This window comes from Sylvia atricapilla, chromosome 3 (assembly GCF_009819655.1).
Source record: "Sylvia atricapilla isolate bSylAtr1 chromosome 3, bSylAtr1.pri, whole genome shotgun sequence".
In the NCBI taxonomy this organism is placed as follows: Eukaryota; Metazoa; Chordata; class Aves; order Passeriformes; family Sylviidae; genus Sylvia; species Sylvia atricapilla.
This window is the reverse complement of record NC_089142.1, coordinates 43,664,092-43,683,012: the sequence shown is the minus strand read 5'-3', so window position 1 is coordinate 43,683,012 and position 18,921 is coordinate 43,664,092. Positions and strand designations below refer to the sequence as shown.

The following is an 18,921-nucleotide window of genomic DNA, read 5'->3' as shown; positions in this document are numbered from 1 at the left end:
TTCTGAGGAGGCCTAGAAAAGTTTATTAATTGAATGACACATGCTGAAGACTACCACCACTGTGCTACAGCAGGTCTATCCAAGACGCAGGAAAAAATGTCAAAAAATGTATCATAATTCCAGAGTGAAAGTTTATGTAGTACTTTAACAGCTTCTTCGTGGTGGGAAAAATCAAGGACATGATACTTGCATAAATCAGAATGCCCTTCCACTGTGAAGAAATGCAAAATAACCTGCCCTTACAGCAAGCAGCAGAACTATTTCCTTACAGAATCAACACCGATACATTTTGTAAGACAGAGCCAGGAAGGGCTGTGCATCTCCACTGATCTCTCCACCCACAGAGTCCCTGCATCCAAGACAGCCAAGCTTTTACTTGGCTTAATTCACCCACTGGCCTTGTTTGCACCTGGCCGCATACAGAGGTTGTCCCTGGCGTCACGCAGCAGGAAGTGACCCAGCTTCTCAGCCATACTCATTTAGTGATCTGCTTACTGCAACAACGTGCTGCTGTTTTTTCCTACTTACCCGCCAAAAGTATTTTCTGTTTGCATTCTTGGGAACTGTATCACTGGTATAGATCTCTCCTACCAGGGGTCCAAAGCGTGTTCCTTTTGGGATGTACTCTTTGCTTATAACTCCAGTGACCTACAAGAAGAGCAGCACAGGATCAGTCCGTCACCAGTAGAAAATGGGAAGTCCCCCTCTTCTCCCCTGTCCCCCAGATGTATCAAGGTAAAGCAAACAATGCAAGAATTTTTTTGTGACAGGTCAGCAAAACAGAAATAAATATATGAACAATCGTGTTGGTGACAATGCAAACAATTTTATTAGGTACTAGCATTTTCCAAAGACAGATGGAAGCTAATGATGAATACCACCTTAAAAATGTTCTTTCTGGAAATACATTTACAAGAAGAAACAGTAAGCAAAATGTACAGAGACTGTCAAATATCTTCAGAAGTTATTTTTCCTATCAAAGGCAACCCCTAAAAGTCTAGTTCCAGCAAACAAAAATATGCGATATCTATCAATCACTTCATGCTACAGAGCTTGCTTTTTTAACAACTTAGGAACGGGAATGACTGCTCTTCCAGATCAAAACGAAACCACCCTCCACCCCCCCTCCATTCTTCGGTCTATACCCGCCCTGACAGCTAAAAGGAGAAGACAAAGAAACAACAACAACCAAAAAGCACCCTCCCCCCCGCCCCCCCCCCCCCCGCCCCAAAAAAAAACCCACCAAAAAAACCCAAAAAAGCAAACAAACACCAAAAACCAAAAAAGCCTTCAGTTCTCTTACCAGCATACAGTGGCATACAAAACAGAATATGAAGTGGCTCTGGGACATGTAGTCACAGGTCACCTTTTTGTACAAACAGGAATCATTAGTTATCATCAGATAACATATAGCAAGTGGGTTTGGTCAAAAAAGGTGTAACAATTTAAAAGAAAATTCTCCACTATGTTAAGTCTAAGAAATGTACTCTGGTTGTTCAGCTTCCTTCTTGACAGTAATTATACCAAAAAAAAAGTCACTGACCACAAATCAGGAAGCAATTCATCATTATTCAGAAGAACGTGCCTTGGAGTAACCCTTTGCAAAACACTGCTGAGTTATTGGTTTTGTCTCTCTGTTTCTCACCAATCTTCTTAAATTTAATGTATCCAAACAATGTTAGAAAACCAACAATTTTGTAAAACAAAAATCCCAAGCCTTTGCAAGATTGATCCTGCTGCTCAGATAGTGAGAGAAAAAAAAAAAAAAAAAAAAAAAAAAAAAAAAGGTAAAAAGCCCATTAATTTGGTATTATAACCAAATATATTTTCAATCTCATGGCAAAATGTATTAAACGTATCCCCTTTACACATCTTGCCACTTGTCTTTTTGCTCACCAGGATTTCAGAACAAGACAGAAACACCAAAAGTAGTTGAGAAGACTGAAAACTGGGATTACTGCTGTCTCTACACCACAAGGAATCCATGTCCTTACCAAAGCAGATTAGCACTTGTCAGACCTTACAGATAGCTCACTTCAGTGAGCTTTTCTTTTTTTTCTATTTCCTTCTCAGCAAAGGGTGGTAAAAACCCTGGACTGTATGTAGACGGTGCTTCACTAATTAGCTAAGTCTTCTGATTTTCTCACAACATTTTCTTACATTGTGTGATCCTTAATGTATAAGTGAGAGGCAGACAGAGAAATCCTTGCCTGTGTACTGGTCAAGATTAAAAATCCCAGTAAAAAATGAACACCTAGCATAATTTCCTGATAAATGTCAAAATAAAGGGGCCAAATAACAGCCATGGATCCAAGGAATCACCTGGAAACAGATTGCTGGGTGTACGTGGTGGCTGTTTGTACTCTTTTGCATTTTAACATATGTTTTCAGCACACTACAAAGAAAAAAAGAATTAAAACATCAACAGCAGAGGTAGTTAAATGCTCCATTGATCTGTGCATCTGGACTGGAGAGAAGAGGGACTTCCAGAAATTTTCTTACACCTACCATATGCTGAAAGAAGCTCAGTGGCTCAGTTTTATTTTTATCTTGCTTGTACATGTCTCATAGAGAGCTGAAAAAGGCAGATGTTCTTCTCATTTTCCCTATATATCTTCATTTACATCCATCTGCCCTCTCAAGAAAAGTTCACAACCAAGCTACAAGCACACCCTACCAGTTTTACTGCATGATGGCTTGAGATTTTTCATGGTTTAAAAAATATCTTGGCCTTAATTAAAATTACTATAATGAAATTCTCAGAATCTCTAGAAATCACTCCTTGAACTAGTCAACTTGAAACAGTCTCTGACACAGCAGATACTTTTTGATATGCACCTTACAGACAGCGTTTGTGTTCATCTATGCCAGGGGAGAAGCAAAGATGATTTCTCAGCCTGTACCCATCAGAATTTGGCAGAAGAGGTTCTGCAGATCTGTGTGTGCCAACACTGACGTTCTGCTAAACCAGGCTATAAAGCTGTCCAGATTACTTTTAGCTGACGGTGGCTCTCAGGTCAGCAATTCCCGGCCACCAATGCTCCCTCCCAAACTCAGCTGCTGGGATCGATGAGGGGCACTCTACAGGAGAAGGGCGCCAGCAGTGCCAAGGCAGCCTGGCTCCAGGCCGCCAGCAGCCCCCCTGCCGCAGCCAAAAGCGGCTCCTGCCCCGCCGCAGCTCAGCGGGGGCGGCTTAAGGAGAGGCCGGGAAGCAGGCAGCTGCCGAGGGCTGGCAGGCAGGACAGCGGCGCAGCTCCGGGTCGGGAGCCGGGGGTGAGCCGGCCCCGGGCTGCCGGAGGGCTGTGCCGGAGCGGCACTTCGGAGCTGTGTCCGCCAGGTGTCCTCCAGCGCGCAGCTCCGCCCGGCGGGGAGCCCTTCCCGGGAGCCGGGGGGAGCCCGGCGCGGGCGCTCCCGAGGAGCGGAGCCTCCTGCCGCCGCCCGGGCGCTGCCTGCGGGGCCCGCACCTCGCCGCACGGCAGCCGCGGGCTGCTTCCCCCGCTAGTCCCTCTCCACAGGCGCTCACCCCTTCTCCCTTCAAAGCTCCCAGCGCTCCGGTCGCGTCCCTCTTCTCAGTACCAGAGCATTTCCAGCAGGAGGGTGCAGCCCGGCCTCAGCCGGAGCTCTCCGCCCGCTGCCCGAGCGGGGCGGCTGCGAGCGGCGCCCGGGCGCGCCGGGGACAGCGCGGCCGCCGGCGGGGCGGCCCGGCGGGGGGAGCCCGGGGCCGGCGGCAGCCCGGGACGGCGGCCCTGGAACTGACCAGGGTCCTAATGCGGCGCCGGGGGCCGGGCACGCCTGGGGCCCGCCTGGCCCGCTCGGCACAGCCCGGGCTGCCCGCGGGCCCCGGTCCCAAACCTGATCTGAGACGGCGCTTTGGAAGATCAGCGCTCCCGAATCTTTGTGTGGGGAGAGGGCACTGAAGTAAAACAACGACTCCTGCTAATTCTGCAAGGGGATGGTATTTTGCAATGGAACCACTACTCTGCTTTAAAAAACCAAAATACCGAACAAACTCCTGCTGGCTTCATCAAAATAGCAGTATTCTCCACACGCACATAGGGCAGGCCGTCACATGTCCTGAATTAACACTGATTTTGATTTTTTTTAGCTACTAGTTCTATAATTGTGTGTATTTTTACCCCTTTGTTCGGTGACCAGTTTTGTAAAAGTGGTGCCACAAAATAGAATGCTTTCAGATGGCTTTCTCGGCAACCACAGAAAAAATAAATAAAAGCAATAGGGGAGAGCAAGTGTCTGAGGTCAGTGAGGCACAGTTTGTAACAGCTCAAAATCACTGCTTTCACCAAAATCACTGATTCAAGGTCTGTTTTTAAGAAATATCCTTATCAGAGATACGCAACAGTAATGAGTGGTTCGCCAAGATGTTTTCCTCTGTCAAAGCTCACACACCAGGATGAGATATTAGTAATACTCAAGACAGCAGAATAACTGTCATTTTATATCAAGAAAGGCTATTTGAGCTTTAAGCACCAGACCAAAGGGAAGATTATTGAAAAAAATATTGTTAAATGTCTGCATGAAAAGATCATTCACATATGGCCTTCTAGAGCATAAGCCTGACACCACATTTCATCATTTTTTGACAATTGCCTAAACTGGGGGAAAGGACAAATAATTCACGCATAGAAATAAATAAATGATTTCATGTAGATCCAGCAGTCTAAAATGTTACGAGCAGTAGTAATTCATTTTCTAAAATGCTGACACATTCTGTGAACTCACGGCAAAAAATCTGTTCTTCAGAAAAGTCCCTGATCAAGATCCAAGAATAAACAAGAGTATGATGACGTGTCATGGGCTCCCTTGCAAATTGCATAAACCTTTAAAGAGGAGCTCCACAAAGCAGGCAAGGAGAAGATATAGAAAAAACAACCCTCCCCAAACAGCAGCAGTCGTACTTCCTCCCTCCTAAGCAGGCACGCAGTACTTTTCCTGCTCCAGCCGGAGATACAACAGTAATTGTGACAGCAGTAGGATTTCATGATCTAATCATGACAGTATCAGCATTTCACAAGCGATATATTATATATGTTTTTTTGACAATAAACTGACTCGGCATTTAAAACTCTCAAAGAGATGAAGCCACAGCTCTCCCCAAAGTTAACACTGAAGACAGCTCACATCTGAAACCCAGTGGCAAACACGCACACATGCATCCCCCGAAGTTCTACCTCATCCTTTTGCAGGTGAAAAAAACCCACTCTACCTAGCTGTCAGGACTCCAGGTTTTCCATGAGGTCAAAACCAGAATCAGGCTCCCTCACTGACCCACAAACACCAACACACAAAAGTAACACACAGACCCAGTCCTGACCCCACTAAACAAAATCGAACTTGGAAGGCAGACAGGAAAAAAAAAAAAAAATCCAACGTTTCACGTCAGAAGTTACTAGCACACAAGTGGATTATGCCACTTACAACTACTTCACCCAGCAGATGAGTAGCAAATGAGGCCTGTCCATACATTCACCGGAGTGCAGCCTTCACAGAAGGTGGGCGAAAGAGCACATCATATCAGCCCTTCCTTTCAGAGCTACCTTAAAGACAGGGTTTAAAAGCTCCTATTGCTCCTTAGGGTAGGTGCAATTCAGCACAAATGAAAGAGCGGGGGGAGCTTTGGAGAACAAAAGGAGGATGTCCTATATTCAGACTCCCACTAGCAGGGAGCTGCACGGGTCACATTTTACAAGAAAGAACCAGCAATCTTTCAACAACTTCTCTCTCCCCCCACCTCTTATACAGAGATGGCAGCAATCCTCCTGATTCACTGACCTGAGCCAGGGAATAAGGAAATTACACCTTGGGTGTTTCCAAACACAGGGCTGGGAATTTTGAAAGCTCTTTGGACGTCTCCAGCCACAGCAGCAGGACTCTACAGGGCCAGAGACAGCAAGCAGCCTCAGCAGCCAATCAGTCATCAGCTGGCAGCCAAGGACCGACCAGAGCTGTCACACTGCAAGCTCTTCCTTCAATCAAGAAATCCTCCTGTATCCCACAGCAGAGTCTCAGCTTTATTTCTCTCTTCATGCCAAACTAAGACCTATCTAACAATACAGTAACACAAATCCAGGTTTTACACTTTTTCTGGAGCATGACCTTTCTCTGCCCAAGTTCTGCAGGGCAGGACAGATGGGAAGAGAAGATGGATTTTAAGGAGAGTTTAGCTTTAACCTCTTACCAAATGTACTTGGCGCTCTATTAGGCATTGCCAAGCTAAATTCCACGGTGTCAACACCCTTCAGCTGGGGGTCCTATTTCTGTACACAGGATTAAACAAGTACCTGCTCTGGAAGGAAATATTTGATAGGCACAGATGAGTGTACCTCTTCTTTTCAGCTCTGTGGTCAGTACGTTTAGCCAAAGCAGAAGCACAGGTAATAGTTGCTATACCACAAGTCTCAGCACAGGGAGAAATGAAGGGTTGTCCCCTGGGTTGTTACGCTACCGAACATCACACCTAGCTATAATAGCTACTCTATACCAAGGAGTAAACACAAAACCAAATTGCTCATCCAGGCTTGTTTCTTTCCAGCCCTTCTGAAACAACAACAAAGAATGTACCCACTCCAGGGACAAGGATAGGACAGACTCGCACGGCTAGCTACCGGTGAAGATACTGTCCCAGATAAACAAAAGTTAATTTAAGCTACGGCCACCCTTCTGTCAAGCTTGCTACAGTTCTACCATTACTTCCTTAAGTGACATGCCATAGTTTTTAAGAATTTAGGAAGTTGGGAATACAACAAGCTCACGAAAAGAATAAAGCAATTTCATAACCAAAGGGAAAACAAAAAGAAATAATTAAACACATTTCCAGGAATTTGTTGTTTTTTTGGGTTTTTTTCCCTTTACTTTTTTAAAGCTATTTATTGGACAACCGAGGCACTTTAATCTCTGTGCCAGAGGCAATGAATGGTCCTGGCAAACAGCAGCCTAGAAATTGGCACAAAGAACTACCCCACAGTTTAAATATGCTTATTCAGATGCTGTTCAAATTGTGTGAAAATTTAACTGTTTGTGAATTGGTACAGAACCAGTTTCAGGGATAGGTTGGCTGCAATTTTCACTGAAAATATTGCACAACACATGACCAGCACACAGTTTCTTAAAAGAGTTATTAGGGTCGCATATTAAAAGCCAGCGGGCAGCATTTGTTGTTGTTGGTAGGGTGTGTGTATGCTAAAGAACCAAAGACAGGGTGAGCACATGCTTTCCAAAGCGCTGTGATTTGGCTTGTCTGACTCCAACCTTCCCCAGAGCACTGCCGCTTACCTCTTTGCAGTTAGATGCGTATTTGAAAGTCAAGTTCCTTGGCAAGGAAGCCTCTGCCTGAGTTAGGGTGCCTCCATCGGCACTGGGATCCAGCGGGTGATCATTTACAATATATGTGCACTTCTCTTCAAAATCAGCCTCTGTCCACAGAGTCATGTCAGCATCCTCCATGTCCATTTTCATTGTCCACTCTCTCCCTTTCACCAGATTCTTGAAACTCACAGCGTCCGAGCTACACTGTGTAGCAGCCTGGAAAAAAAGAAAACAGCCTTTAATCCTCATTGTCCTTCAGTGTTGTGGTTTCCGTTGATACAGTGTGACTAATTCAGTAGTCTGTGACACTTTAAAAGCGTATGCAGGATAGCTGGTACAGTTGAGTAATAGCCAAAAAGCAGTGTAAACGAAGCTGCTCTGACTGAAGCAGCACTTTGAAATGCCAGCCTCGGTAGTAATGAGGGAACAAAAACAAAGAGGAGAAAATCCTTAGGCTGTGACAACCACTTTACCTTTTTCAGACCCTTTCCTTAATGCTTCAGAGAGAAAAGAATATTCCGTGCTGAAGAAAATGTGGGGTCACGGCCGTGAGACCACTTAGTCGCCTGTGGAAAAGCTGCCTCAGAAAAGTGTAACACAAACAAGGAGAGGAAGAGGAAAGGAACTGCTGTCTGCGTCTGAATGAAGCTAAAAATGGAAAGCGCATGTTGGAAGAGCGGAACCCAGCCTTGCCTCTTCCAAATGGGGAAGCCTGAACTTTCCCACCGGCTTTCAACACACAAACAACTTTCAAAACAACCTGGCCCCCCCGCCCGCCTCCTCCTGACGTCCCCTTATCCTTTGGCATGGAAGGCTGAGAAAGCCGACATCCTGCCAGCATCACTGTAGCAGCAGCAGCCCTGCACAAAGCACTGCAACGTGTTCCTGGAGGTCAAACCACAAAAGGAGCAGGGGAAATAAATAAATAATCTTTTAAAAAGTTATTCTATCCCTTTTGATTTTCATGGTACCTCGTAGAATTAGTATCCCAAAGCAGTGGATATGAGCCCAGCAGAACAGTTCCAGCAAGTCCTTCAGCCCCTCTGTCTGTTCAGGACAGAAGTGCTGTTATCAAACCTATCCTCGAACATGCTTAGGGTCGGGTTCTTTCCATAACGTTCATGAGGAACCAAAATCTCTATGCCGGTAGCCGAGAATGACGCTCTATGCGGCGTAAAATCCCTTCATTTTTCCTTTTTGGATAGGCAGCTACTATGAAATTCACACCCCTCCACCGGGAAAAACGAAACACGAAGACTGAAAGCGCAACGATCTTCCGAGAAAGAGGTTAAGGGCTGACTGACTGTGGGTTCGGGGGAGACCCCCGGCGCGCCCCCGGGACCGGCCCTCCCGGGAGGCACAGTGGCCCGAAGAGGCTGAGGCGGGGGTCGCGGCAATACACGGCCCCCGCGCCGCCGCCTCCGGACCAGCCCCGTGCCCCGTCCCGACCGCGGTCGAGGCGAGCATTGCGACAGTGCCGGACCCTTGGCGTTGAAGGGGGAGAGGGGACGAGCAGCGAAAACTCGGGCCGGGGATGTGACAGCTTCGCGGCGGAGCGAAAGGGTTAATGCCGATCAGAGGAGAGCTTCCGATCCGGGAGAGGCGACGAGGAAACTTTTGCTCCGTCCCGCGGGCGCCGGGACGGGCGAGAAGCAAGAGCCGGGGAGGTGGAGACGGGGGTGAAAGAGGGGACGGCATCGCGCTCCTTACCGGGGCAGAATCCGCGCGCGTTTCCACACCGAAGCCCACCGGCGGCGGCAAACCTGGCTCATTTCTACAGAGTAAACATTTCTCCTTCCTTCCAGCGGCCGGGTCCCCGGGAGACTGACTCACACCTCCAGCCGCCGCTCCCCTCCCGCTCCTCCCTCCCCCGGCTGTCACAGGTGCTGCTGCTCTTGCCGCTGGGGAACGCTGGGGGGCCGCCTGCCACAGCGGCGCTCCGCTCGCCCCGGCCCGCCCGCCGCTCGCCCGCCCGCGCTCACGCAGCGCCCCTCCCTCCCTCCGCCGGCCCCTCTCACAGCGCGGGAGGTGGGGCGCTACCTGCGGACCCTGCCCCGCCCAGCCCACCCGCGTTGGGTTTTTTACATCACTGTCATTATTTTATTATTTTTCCCCTCTTCCTTTCGGCCCCGTGCGTCAGCTGGGAGAGCCGCGGCGCTGCCCCGCCGCCTGGATCTGCCGGGTGGGCGGGCACCGCGGCGTTTCGCGGAGAGCGCACCTGAGGCAGCTTTTACTAGAAATCTGTTTTCCGGGCTATTTTTAAAGCTGCGGAGTTTAGCACGTGCCCGCTTTCGTTCTTGCGCAGTTTGACTTGATAGAACTTTATCAGAAATACCAACTAAAATTAATTTACTAGCTTATTGATTAAAACTCGATTCAAAGTGTTTGCTCCCAAACCTCAACAACAGTACTTTACTTGAGATGACAGATTTGGGAGTTTCAGAGTTTTGATTTTATCCTTTTCCCGAGTTTCTAATCAGTGCCTGTAAGAGGAACTGGGGAAAACATTTCTGTTTCTTCCCTTAAACAAAACCTTCCTCCTTTCCCTTGGTAACAGCAGGGAAGCTCACAGCAGCAAGCAGCGATTCCAAACCCGATGCCCCTGTGACGGTGCAGAAAGAAAACGAGCACGGATCTCGCACGGGGCAATGTGCGAGCAGCCATGCAGGAACACGCTGCTGATGGAAAGAAGGTTGGTAGAACAATCAGCAGATCCCAGCACCCAATTTTTTTTTTCCTCCAATCCAAGTCAGCGTGCTGGCTGAAGGAAGGACATCCTGTGATGATGGCATACAATGTCCTGTTTGTTTATTATTAAGAGCATTCCTGCTTCTCATTACAAAACAACCAGATGCCTTACTTCCTTCAGTGGTCCTGTCTCTTCAGCAAGGCGTCCTCGGGCTCAGAGGAACGGTGATGCACAATTCCATTTATAGCCATCGGCAGCCCAGTGCAAATGCTAGCTGCTTCACTGTGAGGCAACTCTACTACTTTTCCTTCTCACACGTCTGCAAGCATAATTCTCGTCACTTGCCTGGCACCTTATGTGGCAGCTAGTTTCACATTCTCCTTCTAAGCACACATGCACTTACATTCTAGGGTGAGCTCGGGGTTATTTCTTCACAGGAAAAAGGGAGAAGGGGAGGGGGCGGGAAGCAGGTTTATGCAATCGAGTGCCTGTCTGTCTCTCTGACAGGAGTACACAAACCCCTTTCCCTTAACCTGCTCCTCCTCCCACTGATAAAAAGACGTGTGGAAAGGATTACTTGCCATTTTGGGCCTGCGATGCTGAGAATAGCATATCTGTGTAAAGACCTTCCGTGTGCGCTAACACGGCAGGGCTCGTGGCAGCAGACTTAAGTAGGGCAACTGCTCGCAAGTGAGTGTCCTGGCTTAACTACCACCACAGCCTAATTCCACAGGAGAGGTGGCCCGAGCACTGGGGCTGAAGGATAGAAATGTAATTGGATATACCCTGTAAAACCGAGGCACATCCAAAATGAGGTCTAGGAAGTCTCTGAAGTAGGAAGAACCATTCATTAAAGGAGAGAAATCCGGCCTACTTGATTGGGTTAATTAACTGATGCTGAGTCACACTGCATAGAACAGAAAAACAATGTAGTCATACTGAAGGTGATTATTTTACCGAAAAATAGTCTCACTCCGAGAGGCAGCTGTTTCAGAGCTTTTCACTTCCCTGTTAGCTTGCAAGAAAAACAAAAAAAAAAAAAAAAAAAAAAAAAAAAAGGGGGGGGGGAAGAGAGACAAGAAGAAAGGGTTGATGTGTTTCCTTCAGAGACTGATCTTCTTAATGTGAAGGAGAGCAGGGGAAAAAAGTAAATCTGCTTTTCAAGGAACTGAGAATGCTTTTGGGCTGGAAAACAAGAGGAAGCAGAGATTAGATTAGAATAGATTAGATCACATCAGATGAAGTGAAATATTCATCAGGAGGATGCCAATATCCCAGGTCAGTGTGGCTCTATCCCTGGAGCCTGGGGAGGTGAGTACAGCCTGTGAAGCCTATAGATTTCAACCCTGTAGCACGCTCTGCGGCTATCCCGAAATTAGCTCCAGGTGTCTCAGTGAAGCTGAGCCCAGAACTACCTTAGTTCAGGAGAAGGGTTTTCCTGATCTGCAGATCCACCCTAACAGTGCCTGATCAGGAATAAAACTAAGTTTATCAAGAAAAGGAGACAGAAACAAATTGTTAAGAATGTGTACTAAAGTAAGAATCACAGAGGAAACTCTGCCATTAAAGAAATATATAGACTGACCTTCTGACCTTCCTCCTTAAGAGAGAAACATAAAAAGGCGCCGTGTTCAACCCGAAGTTTTCTGCTCTTTTATAGAAATCGTTTGTACCAGTAGCTGGTATTGTCTGGAATGTGCAATCTCAAAATGTTGTTCATTTCAAAAAGAACATTTTTAGTCATATTTTAGTTTTTTCCTTCTCGCTCATAGAAAACCTCAATTACTGTATTAATCAGCATTTCTCAGGCAGCTCTCTCTGCAGCAGCTTTCAGCCAAGCAACAAATCATGAATGGCCCTAACAGCTCTGATCTCAGAAATCCCCATCCATTTCCTTTGATGCTATCACCACTTCAGCTCAACAACAAGCCTGTGCAACTCAGCCTCAGCTGCCACTGCTGCTGTTCTCCCTGTGCCTGCTGTAATTGTAAAGGGAAGAAGGAGGGAAGGGAGCTGGCTCTAATAGAAGAAATTTCTTTAAAAAGTTGGAGGGGAGATAAAATGCACACGAGAGATTAAAGGAGAGTCTCATTTTCACATCCTCCCCTTCCCCAAACAAGGTCAGTGGCAGATTGACCACATCAAGAGTAACTACCAGACCCACCCCCATTTCCCACTTCCTGCATGTAGGCATCCTTGTGCTGGTAAACATTTGGGGACCAGTTGTGGTCATTACTGGAGAAGGTACATGATGTAGTTGCACAACTGCACATCTTTTAAAAGCCAACTGAAATCAAACTCTAAGACAAACTTGCTTTCAAGTTCTGATATGCACTTGTGTTTTGGGGCCACATTTTTGAAAAGATGGTTACTGTCAGATTCAAGGGAAAAAGAGTTCTTCTAGTGACTGTGCAACAGCAAAAATTACACTTCATTGTAAAAGAGAAGCCGTCTTCTCTTCAGACTGGACTGACCTTTGCAAAACCTGCCTATGGGCTTCAGATATGATCTCAGAGGCTTTGTATGCCCTAGACAACTTCAGCTGGTATTGCCTACAAGGAGAGAAATTAAAATTGCACTTGAGTCTACAAGAAGCCTTTTGCAAGGGCATTTGGGGTGGCGTGTGCTATAGCCAGGAGGCTTTTGAATTAACACATGCAGCTTTCAGGGACTGCCTTTAATTACAGAGCACCCTGGTCATTGCCTCGTAGCACTTCCAAATGCCAAACGTTTATTTTTGTCTGGACTGTGCAATACCAAGAGCAGATCTTTTGGCTGCACTCTCAGCTACTGCCTAGTGCAAGCCTTAACATCACTTTTGTTTTCTGCTGTTTTATCCTCTCAAGATATTTTCCTTAAAAAGAGAAAAAAGGAGTCAAACTAAAATACCATACCCCTTTTTGTTTCCCACTAGGCCTTATAAAAATACTGCTCAGATGACGTGTGAATAAGCCAAAACAATTCTCCTCCAATGGAATAAAAACATTCTCACAGCACACAGAAGCAAGAACTAACCTTCAGTCTTTTCCTCTTGTTGAGGCTTGAGTTTGAGAAGGAGCCAAAGCTGTCTGGGCCTGCTATCAGGAGGGCAAGAATGCTTTGTGAGAAGGTGGACCACAGACGTTCTCTTCTTGGCTACCATCAGCCTTCCCATCACACTTCTAAGTGCATGTGATGGTCTAAGAGCAATGGTGATCTTGGGAGAGGCAAGGATGTTCTATCAACATAGGTTTATACTGGACAGGAAAATCTGAGTACCAATTCAGCCTTTCACATCCCAGTCCTGGAGTTTTGAATATTCTGTCCATTTTAACTGAGACTGAGGGAAAAACGAACGACAACTGGCCAACCCATTCCAACTACTTTAACTACTTTCCAACCTTACAGGTGACAAGAAGACTGAAAAAAGAGTGTGCTTTGGAAAATTTTCATTTTAAATAGGCTGATTTCCAGATTGTCATGGAAGAGGGATGAGATGGTATGCATATATTAGAAGGCTCACTCCTGTGACTACTTCAGACATCAGCCCCAAAACAAGCTCACAACAAGCTGAAATAATGAAGTCACCTCAGAATTAACTGTACTATGTGAACTTTCATGTCTCTTTCCAACTTGGCAGTCATGACACTTTTTGGGGTATTCTCTCCTCAATCTGCCTGGTGAAGACCCAGTGATATGAACAATGACGAAACTTCAGTCTGTGCTCCTGCACAATTCAGTTTTCATGTCAGGCACTCTCCAGGCTGCCCAATCTCCTGGAGCCAATGAACACAGCAGAAGGAGGGCAAGATCCATGGGTGGAACTACGCCACTTTTCTCAGACAAAGAGCTGGCCACAGAGCGCATTTCAAAACAGATTAACAAAAACAACAGCTACACACCATGACAAAGTGCATGTGGTGGAAATGAAAATATTTACCCACAGATTATCACAGATCCAGCAATGTGACTACCGTGCATTGAGGACCAAAGGTTTCAAAATAGTGACTGTTTAGATGTTTAGAGTTGATTGGGGAATCTGGAAGGGCTGGTCTGTAGGACCACTTTTTAAGTTTCTAAGAGTACAGTTGTCATTTCTCCACCTCTCCTACCCCAGGGTGGTGAAATAACAGTCTTTTCATACCTGTGTGTTGGCTGGGGGAGGGAAGAATTCCTCTGCTATTAAACACAACTTCTCATTAAATAGTTGACACCTTATCCTTCTTTAAATGTTGTAATGTTTACTTTGCAAAACCCAGGAAAGCTTTTAAAATAAAGATAGCAGAGAGATTCTTAAGCCGGGTGTCCTTGCTTATCTGCTCTTTATCAACCAGCTATTGTTTCTGGAGGAGCTCGTTGGGGAAGGTGGAGCAAAGGGGGTTAATGTTCAATAGGTATCTATCAGTTCCCCTGAAGGAATAGTGCTGCTGACAGAAGAGCAACACAGGGCTCTCAGCTACTTCCTGCAAATGTGACAAACCAGAGAGGGGAAAAAACCCAAAACAACGGAAGGCTGCAGCTACTTCTTCTCTTTTTTTCTTTTTTCTTTTTATTTCCCCTCCCTTTTTTTTTTTCCCATCCCTCTCCCAAAACAGTTTTAAGAAATACATTGTCCTTAGGAGAGATAATCCCACAATAGAGAGTCCATTAGAGGTATTAAAGCATTGGCAGCGCCTGATCTACAAGAAGGGTTCTGTCCTGACAATAGACAATTAAAGCTGATAAATCTGCACTACTTGTTGCCGTTCTAATTCCTCGTAATTGTATGCTACTTGTCCCTGCCTCCTGCGTCCAGGGATGAAGCATGCTTCTTTAATCTCCAGAGTACCTGACCTAGTTCCTATGTGGTCTTTTCAGGACCTGTTTTCTTCCCATCTGGACTTCTTCCCTCCTACTCTCCTTTCCTGCTTTTCTGCCCTAAGCATTAAGAAGAGGTTACGATAGAGGGCACAGAAAACACCAGAGCACAGCACCCGGATCAATAATTCTGGAGCCCCAGACAATGCACTAATCTGCAATAACAGCTAATCATGGTCAATTTGGCACACCAGTGATTAAACTGTACTTTTCATTAGGCTCAACAAGTAGAGCAGACGCACACCGACAATTCAAATTGCCCTATCAGTATGATCTGCCAAACTCATGTGCACTTCTGCATTTGTAGCTGCTGCATCACCAGACTTGCCTGACTAGGTGCTTTGTGGGGGCTTACCTGTTTTCTTTTGTTATTTTATTAACTGGGACTCTTAGCTGTGTTTTCTATAAAAAGCAAGCCCCTGCCTCATTCCACGGCCACAAGTTCTCTTACTTAAAGGGCTCACTGGGTAAAACTGTGATATGCAGGATGCTGAAAAATGATCATCTCTATTACATGTTCCCTCCTGGTCCTAACAAAATTCTTGAGTTTATTTTATGTTAGATATTGGGTGGTTTTGTCAATTTTTTTTCCCCCATGGAATAAATCTTAGAAGGCTGCTGGCGACAGAGCAGAAGCATGAAAATGTACATTACAGGATTTAAAAGATTAAAAGCAAGTAAAAATTACTTTGGATCTATTTATTTTTCAAACTGAACTGTTCAACCAACCTCATAGAGTATTTGGAGACTCAGGAAGGGTTTGGATTTTTTTTTCCACCCCTGAATTTATGAACAAGACACTACTGTGCCCACCTTAGAAATCTACACAGTTATTACCCTTTACATGTCATTTTGAAAGTGACCTTCCTGTCACCCTCATAGAACAATTTCTTGTGACAACAGTTTATTCTGGTTGCAGTCACACCTAACAGACCCATTTTGCAAACTGCCTTGAAAGTCTCAACTGAGAGTTTACCACAATCTTTCTCTAAAGCACAGCACCAAATTCCAGGACTCCTAGAGACCAGCCCCACACACTCAGAGGTCTCCTTCTGTTTAACTTTAGCTTATCATCCTTGTAGTAACTTGAATAAGTGTTAAAACTGCACTTCAAGTTGCTCTTTAAAAAAAAAAAAAAAAAAGCTTGAAAGATGTCAAACGAAAGCAGGAAATGTATATTCTACTATTAATATTAATGAATCCCTAATGCATTTGCAACCCACTTGAGGTTAAGTCAGTAGAGTTCTTCTTCTGACAGCTATTCCTCATCAAACTACCACTGCTGAAGATGTTGATGCTTTCCCTTTTGCTGTGTAATCTTTAAACCAAGTTTAAATCACAGCAGAGACTAACACAAAATAATGTATTTTATCCTAAGTGAACACAAAGCCCTGGAGACAGCAGTTTAAAACAGCACACACGTCCACTCAATTTATCATTTTAAGATAGGAAGCTGCTGCAACAAACAAAACACCTCCTTGAAAGTGGGACAGCAGCAGATTGCGGTGCAGAAAGCTCCGGGATCTTTTGTTTTCCGGGAGAGCAACAACACGGCTTTGCAGAGAAAGACAACAGCCTCCCCTTGCTGAAATCTAAATCAGTTCATATAGAAAAGCCTGCCAACTGCTAGTTAGATGGTAGCAAAATATTGCAGATAATTCACTTTTCATGATAAAGCAGAAACAAGCAGGCATGCAGCACCCAGCAGGGGCTCAACTGATAAAACGGTGTCAAACTCAAACCATTTGTCAATTGGGATGGAAGAGAGCAAGCTGAAAGATGGACTCAGGAAGTAGATTTATCTAGTGCGACACATTAACTAGTATAAATACTACGGAAAAAGTAAACACATTTACCCAGCAGTATCTCTAGCCAGCAAAGAAAAGGCTTCTGAGCCTCAGACTCACGCTGGCCATCTAACCACTCAGCTGTCAGCTACAACAGCAGTAGCATTTTTCTTCTTGTGCAGGATTGCAATGACATTTAATTCACGGCACTAAAAGGTTTTATTAAAAGCGTACATTATAATTAAGCAAAACAAAAGCGTGACTCGTGTGCTGTTCTAGTCTCCTCCCTCCACCCAGTAGCCAAACCAATAAAACCACCTTGGCAGCAAACAAGTCAGGTAACATACCCCGGAGAAGAGCACAGATTTGTTATAGAATCATTCACTTGGCGTCTGGCTTGTTCAAAACTGCCTTATCAGAAACTTCTGTGCCGGAGGCTCCCGAGGCAATAGAGGGGGCTGACAATGCAGGTCAGGCACAGTAATTCGCCAACAGCGTAATGTGGGGCACATAAACAAACTGGAATAATGCAGGGCAGAAGGGCTCTTTGGATGTATGCTTTCCATTGGAAAGTATAAACAAATAACAGAGTCTGCGAACGGCACATCTCTGCTACAATCACTGGGAAGAAGGAAAACATTTCAAAGGGCTTTAGGATACCAAACCACAGCTACGTGGCAACCTGTAATATCAAAGAACAGTGCAGCATACCGGCAAACGATTTTAACGCTCAGTCTAATGCAAACCTCAAAGATTAACAGCAAAGTAAATAATCTGCATCTCCCGCCCTCTCCCATCCCCCTCAAAAAAAAAAAAAAAAAAAAAAAAAGAAGAGTTAGTTCATAAAGAAAACTACAGCTCAGTTCTTTGTTCAGCTGTACCTTCATGTGTCCACACAGCACAGGTTCCTCACGTCCAGCTTATGCATCTCAGGATTTTAGTCCATATGGAAAGTCTGTCATTCGCTCTCACACTCTTACACACACACACGCATGCTCACGCACTCCACACCACACCCGCACTCTTGCTCCCCAACATACACTGCCTGCAACTGCTCCGAGGATTTTAGAATTTCCTCTTGCTAGCAGATTCCTCCCTCCCCTCACATCCACTCCACCCCGCTCTGTAATTAGGCTTAACAAGAGCAATTAACAAAACAAACTCCTCTCCGCCTGGTGGCCTGATAATTCTGATTGTCATAATGTATTAAGATGTGTAAGCCAGTTTAAAATAAAGGTAAATTACAGCATTGCACAAGGGCCATTTTGCACCTATTTCTACTGCTTTTATCATAGGGATAATGAACATTCAGCCACGCCCTTAATTTAAAACATAAAACACCAAAACTCACACCTGAACAGCAGAACTCAAAGTTAATGCTTTTGAACCAACAAGACTATTTTGATTTTTTCCTAGTTTGCTAGAGTGCAGCTCCCTTTTCCTATGCACAGCAAATTCCTTAGAAGATTTTTATTTATGGAGCTAATCTGTGATCCTAAACATCCAAGGTGTAAAATCAAGTTTTAATGCATCTTCTGGCTTTACAGTTGTCCACGAATAAACGGATTGCAATTGTTCCTTTTGCCCTGCTTGGTGTTGAATGGCATGATACAGGAGACCAAAGCCTCGACATTTTTCTGATGGTTTGTCTGTCCTTTTTTAAATCACTTTCCTTCAGCAAGCAAATCACATAACTTCAGTGTCAGAATCATAAAAAGAACCAATCGAGGACTAACTGATTTCAGGTGGTCAGTGGAGAAACTTTGATGTTCTTTGATTTCAGTGAGCTATGGGTACAGCATGCAGAGAAAATTTACAGACAGCCTGAATTCAGTTGGAAAACATATCTAGTTCTTGTTCTGCTTATACACTTTGTGAGTTTGTAATTAAAACTATCAACTTGAAATGAGTAAACATATAAAAATCATAAGCACGCAGAAGACCTGAAAATAAAACCGGTTTGATATGTGACAGGGATTTGGGTTCATGTGAACTGTAAAACCCATTCTGTTCCCTCAGTTATGTACCGTCTGATTCACAATACCATCTGCCAACTAACTACAAACGATTTTAAAAAAAGGTCAAAAAAAGAAAGAAAAAAGAAGGCTGGTGTTGCTAGTGTATTGTTGGAATCCTGCAGTTTCTGATAAGCTAGTTATGTTTTTTCAAGTCAATGATTTCATCTCTGCTGGGTGTCAACATTTACACAAGAATAATTTGGGGGGTCAGAAAGACATCAGCAAATGAGATTTCAAAAGGTTTCATAACTGCACAGATTGCTCAAAC

General features: G+C 45.1%; 1 protein-coding gene across 3 annotated transcripts in view; it reads right to left on the bottom strand.

Moving 5' to 3' along the window:
* PRDM1 (PR/SET domain 1) overlaps positions 1 to 17,751 on the bottom strand; it is a 31,295-nt gene extending 13,544 nt beyond the window's left edge. The window contains exons 1-3 of one of the 3 annotated variants that reach the window (XM_066315202.1): positions 17,517 to 17,751; positions 7,291 to 7,539; positions 529 to 648 (exon numbers count right to left, since the gene is read on the bottom strand). In XM_066315202.1, coding sequence (XP_066171299.1) covers positions 529 to 648; positions 7,291 to 7,539; positions 17,517 to 17,522 — 375 coding nt within the window. In that variant the 5' untranslated portion in view covers positions 17,523 to 17,751. Of the gene's footprint in view, positions 1 to 528; positions 649 to 7,290; positions 7,573 to 9,033; positions 9,082 to 17,516 lie in introns of those variants that run through there. The other 2 variants (XM_066315203.1, XM_066315200.1) reach the window with 2 other exon arrangements.
* Between the last annotated feature and the right edge of the window lie 1,170 nt (positions 17,752 to 18,921).